Below are 6292 nucleotides of genomic sequence, written 5' to 3'. Positions count from 1 at the left end.
ATTCTAAGGCTTTTCTACCTCAGGAATAGATTACCTAAGGTGTATTTGGCAACACTTTTAGGAATGTTTGGTCCTCAATGCTCTTCAACTTCGTATTTTATTTGGCCTTTTTAACTTTTTTTTATATATTAGAGCGTCACTGATGAGTCGTTTGTAGACGAAACGCGCGTCAGGCGCAAATACTAAATTTCAATCCTGGTATCTATGATGAGTTTATTTGCCTCATCGCATTAAGTAACTTAATGATGAGTGTGCTTTATAACGACCTTGATCACTCATGGGGTCTTGTACGGTCGGAAGAAATGATAACGTAATATGTAACTAAATAATATTTTCGAAATAATGAAAGGTTCTTTATATTGGGAAATTATAATTTTAAACGTTTCAGAACAAATAAATTAAAATATTGATATACATAAATGTCTTTAATAAACCAATGATAAATGCGAAGATTCATAAATATAAATTTTGTAATGATTTAAAATAAAATAAAATAACTATAAGTACTTGTAAAGATGGAATTATGAAATTGTTTAAAGGAGACAATAAACGCATTGATAAGATAGACTTTTTGAAATTGAAACATAGTACAAAAGGATGTCAGTCTTGCATACAAATGACACATCAAACGAATTATTTAACACAGCATTCCTGCTCCAGCTTCAATGAAGATTCTTTAAAATCAATATAACCAACAGTTGTATATCTACAGGATAGTGACAGCTATTGAATGCTTACCCACAGTATTTGTTTGAAATTTATTAAAACCTACTCGGAAAAATGTACGAAGTCGACTTTCATAGCTCATAATAAAAGTGTTTACACATTAATGATATAGTTGCTAAACATTATATGTCTCTTACAGTATAAGACGCAATATGCTTGCATCAACTTATCCAAATAAAGATGTATTTAAAGCCTGAACACTTTGAGATTGTTTATTTTATTTATCCGTGTCCTTTTTTTTTTATATTATTACATCTTTCTGTTAAGATTTGACTAAATACCCATCTCCCGATATCGTCAAGTAAATACGCTACGTTCACAAATATTGTTTTCATTTGTTTGAGTAGCTGTCTTATTGACATATACTTTACCTCTCCGTTTATTCGTTTGATTTATGATTTCAAGAAAAAAGAATAGTTCATGTCATCGTAAAAAGTCAAACGAACATGCCTAACTTCTGATTAAATCATGAAAATAAGGTTCAATTCCTGGTAAGAAGTGCCTGATCAATTGTCTTTTAAAAATATTTATTGAATGTCTAAGATTTGTTACATGTGTTGCGTTGTTCATTAAATAATGTCATGAACATGTTTTGATGATTAATATGCAGTTTTACAACGAAAAATTTATAACAAATACCTTAGTCATAATGGAGGAAAACATTGTACAATGAAATTTTGATTTAGGGTGTGAGGAATTTTTACCAGTCGTATCAGATAGTATCTTTTATTCCCTAACAATAAGAAAAACCTAAATAAATGCATTGTAACTTTTTATTTAGCTATGAGATATCCAGAGAAGGTACTGTAGTAATGATAGCCACTGTAGATTTTTTGACTATTACAACCCGAAGCACACCTTATATAGATGCGATCACCTTTCTTTAACTTAAACACAACATCAAAGGTACCAGTTTTATAACCATTGCCATGCGAAAAACTTCCAGCGGTCTTTGTATCATTGTGCCATAAATGGAGAAACAGTCGTTTACCTTCTTCTGACATGACAACTGCTGAGAAGTGGTACAGACCAGGTAATGGAGCAGTAAAGACACCTGTTGTAACGTCATATGCATGCATGGTATTTGTCCATAGCTTATTAAACTTTACAATAGCATTGGTCGATGCAGTTTGTGCAGAGGTCAAATAGGCTGAGAAGGCAGGTGTATCTTTTTGTGTCGATGTGTTTCCTTGTCCTCCAAGCCCTGAAATGAGATTAATACTTTTTTTTTAAATTTTCTATGTATAAAGTTGCCTTATATAGTCATTATCATAAGAATAAATTCGTCTGATTTCCTTTTCAGATAAACACAAAATCTGCTAAATGCTATTTTACTCAGTACGAATAATCGTTTATTTTCTCAAATTATATGCAACTTATTTATTAATAGCGATTAGCATCATTTGTTATATTCAATGGCATTTTTAGAGGAATACGTGAAATAGAGATTATGAAAACAATGTACCAAATCAGAATCGGTCTTTCATATACGAATAGGACATATCAGACACGATATAGAAAAAGACAAGGAGAGGGGAACATGAACAAAATATATGAATTAAATCATTTGTACCTGTTCCTTTCAGCTTTAACATCATTCGAATAAGGTCATCAAACAATGAGTTTTCTGCAAATATAGAAACAAAGGTTTAAAGATCAGAACAGTCAATATTTGTTTTTGATTTGTAAAATAAAAATTATGTTTATGCTTTCAAAGGTGAATTTTATTATATGATTAAACTTTAAAACATCAATTTCTTTTGTTTAACTCCACTTTATCTTTTACAGTCTATTTATCAAAAATACATATTTTACTTGCACTTTGAAATATAAGACTAGAAGATAAGAATAGATCTAAATCCATTATAAAAAAATAAAGCTGATTCTATAATAAAACGCAATACTTAAAGGTTGCAATTCTGTAAATATAGACAATGCAATTTCCCTTAGGAACTCCCTTTGAGGCTAAAACTGTGACACTTTTACTATGAAGTTTCGTGAAAAATAATATCCTAGAACGGAAAGTTTATATGCACTACTATTTTATTCAAAGGTCAAAATATAGGGCTGTGCGGCATATTTTCAACATTTATATGCCCTGAACTTCTAATTATAAGAGTTTAAACTTATACCAAAATTCTATACTACCCTTACCTCCATTTTTGGACCTCCTAAGAATTAAAATTTAGGCGCTACCATGTTTTTCTTTACTGGATACATTCCCAAGTGATGTCTCTATGAAATGAAACACAGAGATCATAAATGGGAACCAGTACGTTAACAAATTAACATATCTATGAATATTATATATCTCCCCAAAAGAGGCGTGGTTTGAGAAACAGCTGTATTTACAAAGTGCAACATATACAAACATTTATTCAAATAGAAAACTCTCTAAAAACACTTTTTCTCACAACAATACTTATTTATCAGAATTATAGCCTTAAAGAAATCACTGCATATACTCTAAGTTTCCTTTTACAGTACACTTTATACCCCTTCCCATGTTTCAATTTTTTAAAGAATCTGAAAACAAGACTTTAATAATTGCCAGCTTACCCTATGTGTATGTTTTCTGACATGAACTGTCTAAAACCTGTTTGAAACTATTCTGATAACAAATTGAAAGCATTTTAAAATACTATAAATGTAATGTTTAGTAGTTAATCATTCCAACTTTCAAGATTATACAAAGTATCCAATCCTGCCTGTGTCTCCAGTCCACATCTTACTGTATGCCTATTTGTCAATGAAAGTTCACAATTTCTGCCTCAAATGGTCAGTTTAGAATTCATGTTACAACAGTATCATCCCTAACCATATATCTAACATAAGTTAGTTAATATATGAACTAGAAGTGTTTAAACAAAGCCATATTTGCAAAAGTTGTATTTATGAAGATATCAGTCTGGTGCATAAATTCACTAAAAGTTTGATAGAAATGACTGCTTACATCTGATTTTTGCATAACTTCCTAGCACAGTTATTGTTTTCTTTACAAAAGACCTTTAAAATAATAAAATCATAGCATTTAGAAGTTAAATTCTCTGTTTTATGACCCAGGGGGAGGCATTTTTCTCTGTTTTTTGCCCCTGGGGCCTCACATTTCCTAATTTTTTTTCCCTGTTTCTAGCAATGTGGAATATTTGGTACATATTTAGGATAAAAAACACTATTGTAAGTTTTATTGAGGTCTTTTTGTAACTCTAGCTTGTACTTTTTATGCCGCAGTCACAAAAAAGCACATTTAGGTGTTACGGCTTACTTTTGGGTTATCGACAGGACAAAAACACCCCACCAAAAATATTTAAGAAGGATCAATGAGTTGCAATGACTGCGAAGAGTAAATATAAACAATTTAAATTACAAATAGGCAAGATTATGATTTTTTTTTTTAATTCAGGGCTTTAAGTAAACAATGCATACTGTAAACTGTGAATTTATGCTGACTCATCATAGTTTAGGCCCAGGATTTTCTCAATCTTCATGAAATATTTATAAAACTTCATATTTGAGTGAAATTCTTCAAAAACTCTGAGATAAACAAGATTTTGTGAAATTCTGTATGTTCTAATTTTTAACCCTATATAGGTTGCAATTCTGTAAATATAGACAATGCAATTTCCCATAGATACTCCCTTTGCGGCTAAAACTGTGACACTTTTACTATGAAGTTTCGTGAAAAATAATATCCTAGAAAGAAAAGTTTATATGCATTACTATTTTATTCAAAGGTCAAAATATAGGGCTGTGCGGCATATTTTCAACATTTATATGCCCTGAACTTCTAAGAGTTTAAACTTATACTAAAATTCTATACTACCCTTACCTCCATTTTTGGACCTCCTAAGAATTAAAATTTAGGCGCTACCATGTTTTTCTTTACTGGATACATTCTCTATGTCTCTATGAAATTAAACACAGAGATCATAAATGGGAACCAGTACGTTAACAAATTAACATATCTATGAATATTATATATCTCCCCAAAAGAGGCGTGGTTTGAGAAACAGCTGTATTTACAAAGTGCAACCTATAACCATGATTACACTAACCAGGTGTACCGCTACATAAGCTGATCACGACTCATAACCTACCAAGCTAAAAGGTACATGTGCTGCTCACGACTCAAATAGCATACCAAGCTAAAAGGTAAAGAAGCTGTTCATGACACATATAAATCATCAAGCTGACAGCTACATGGACTGCTCATAACACATGATTTACTTAGCTTATAACTACAAAAGCTGCTCAACACACATATAACATACCAAGCTTAGAGCTACATAAACTGCTAACGACACATATCTGTCCGCTTAGAACAAGACATACTATTGGTAGATGCTGTAGTATGAACATTATTTCACTGGTCGACTGTAGAGAGAATTAAACAGACGAGGTCATTACCTATCATTTCATTCTTGAAGAAGAGCTCTTTTATACATATGTTTCTGTCTAAAGCTTTACTGTGTCATTAAATGGTAATTTGATATATTTACCCTTTCCGTGTTTATTTGGAACAGCTTGTAACAAAATTCTAAGTTTAGTTTGTATGACACGTGGTTCTTGAATGTCTATCTCCAAGTTACTAATGAGTCTAAAAGTCAGACAGACTTTAAAATATATGGTTTACAATATACAATGATATACATAAACTCATCCTGATAGATTACAGGATTAAAATTTGGTACACGTTTCGTCTATAGAATCATCGTCAGTGACTCTCTTATCAGAAAAAAGGCCAAATAAAGTACGAAGTTTAGCATTGATGTTATAAAGAAATGAGGATCAAATAAAATTGCTCTAAACAGGTCAGCGGAAATAGTAAGAACCATCATCGGCTTGCCCTTTGATGGTTATATAGTGCTTTAGCTTCGTCCATCAAAATCGGCACTTATCACGTGGTACTAAGATAAAACATCTTCATTTTGCATTTTACTTTATAAGATCGTCTGCAAAAGCTAGGCAGTAAAATATTGAGAAACAATATAACGGTAAAAGATAACCAGTACAAAGAGGGAGAACTCATTAATAAATATAATGTCTATTTCTTTTTCCTGTCTCTATTAGAAGATTCTATTCATATCAAAACTAAGTATTGTATTAGAAACTTAATCTTCTTTTGTATAGATCCAGATAAAAAGGCTTTCGAGATTGACGTTTCGCGTGTTTTTGAAAACTTTTGAAATAAAGGTATTAAAAAGAGGACACTTAAAACAAAATTCAATTCAATTTCTTTAATTTTAAATGCGCAGTGTTGATATCGTTGTTCATATCAGGACAGAAGCTGAAGTTTTTTCTGAGCTATTGAGCTTTTTCTGATGCGTTCCGAGCTTTTAAGGGAACTATGATTACTCAGACTAAATAAAGGAAAAATTCTAGGGTTGTTAACATTGTTCGTTTTTAGGTTACTTTCGTATTTGAAACTTAATTTGAATTTTATTGATTGATTTTTGTTTGCTTTTCATTCAGTGGCAAGTATTTCATTAATCTTCAAGATTAAACTATTAACAATAGATACAATAGAACGGTCTTCTACTGGGATGAAAGGCAGGTACAAAAAATG

At 31.2% G+C, this 6292-nt stretch overlaps 1 protein-coding gene across 1 annotated transcript; it reads right to left on the bottom strand.

Annotated features, from left to right (window-relative positions):
• Positions 1–1492: 1492 nt before the first annotated feature.
• On the bottom strand, positions 1493–5128 carry LOC127719342 (complement C1q tumor necrosis factor-related protein 3-like). The gene is made up of 3 exons (XM_052225409.1): positions 4998–5128; positions 2300–2353; positions 1493–1930 (listed from the first exon to the last, which is right to left on the bottom strand). Exons 1-3 carry the CDS (start codon positions 5083–5085, stop codon positions 1500–1502), a joined length of 573 nt encoding a protein of 190 aa, XP_052081369.1. The 5' UTR covers positions 5086–5128; the 3' UTR covers positions 1493–1499.
• Between the last annotated feature and the right edge of the window lie 1164 nt (positions 5129–6292).

The sequence above is a fragment of the Mytilus californianus genome, unplaced genomic scaffold (assembly GCF_021869535.1).
Source record: "Mytilus californianus isolate M0D057914Y unplaced genomic scaffold, xbMytCali1.0.p SCAF_11, whole genome shotgun sequence".
NCBI classification, from domain to species: Eukaryota; Metazoa; Mollusca; class Bivalvia; order Mytilida; family Mytilidae; genus Mytilus; species Mytilus californianus.
This window is presented reverse-complemented; position numbering and strand designations above follow the sequence as displayed.

What these genes read in the sequence shown, in the direction of transcription:
- LOC127719342 (XM_052225409.1), bottom strand. Translation starts at nt 5,085, where the DNA reads ATGTTCATACTACAGCATCTACCAATAGTATGTCTTGTTCTAAGCGGA. An exon ending in TTTATGTAGCTCTAAGCTTG is followed by an intron (nt 2,354 to 4,997) that starts GTATGTTATATG and finishes CTATATTTGCAG; the next exon opens with AAAACTCATTGTTTGATGAC. An exon ending in GTTAAAGCTGAAAGGAACAG is followed by an intron (nt 1,931 to 2,299) that starts GTACAAATGATT and finishes ATCTCATTTCAG; the next exon opens with GGCTTGGAGGACAAGGAAAC.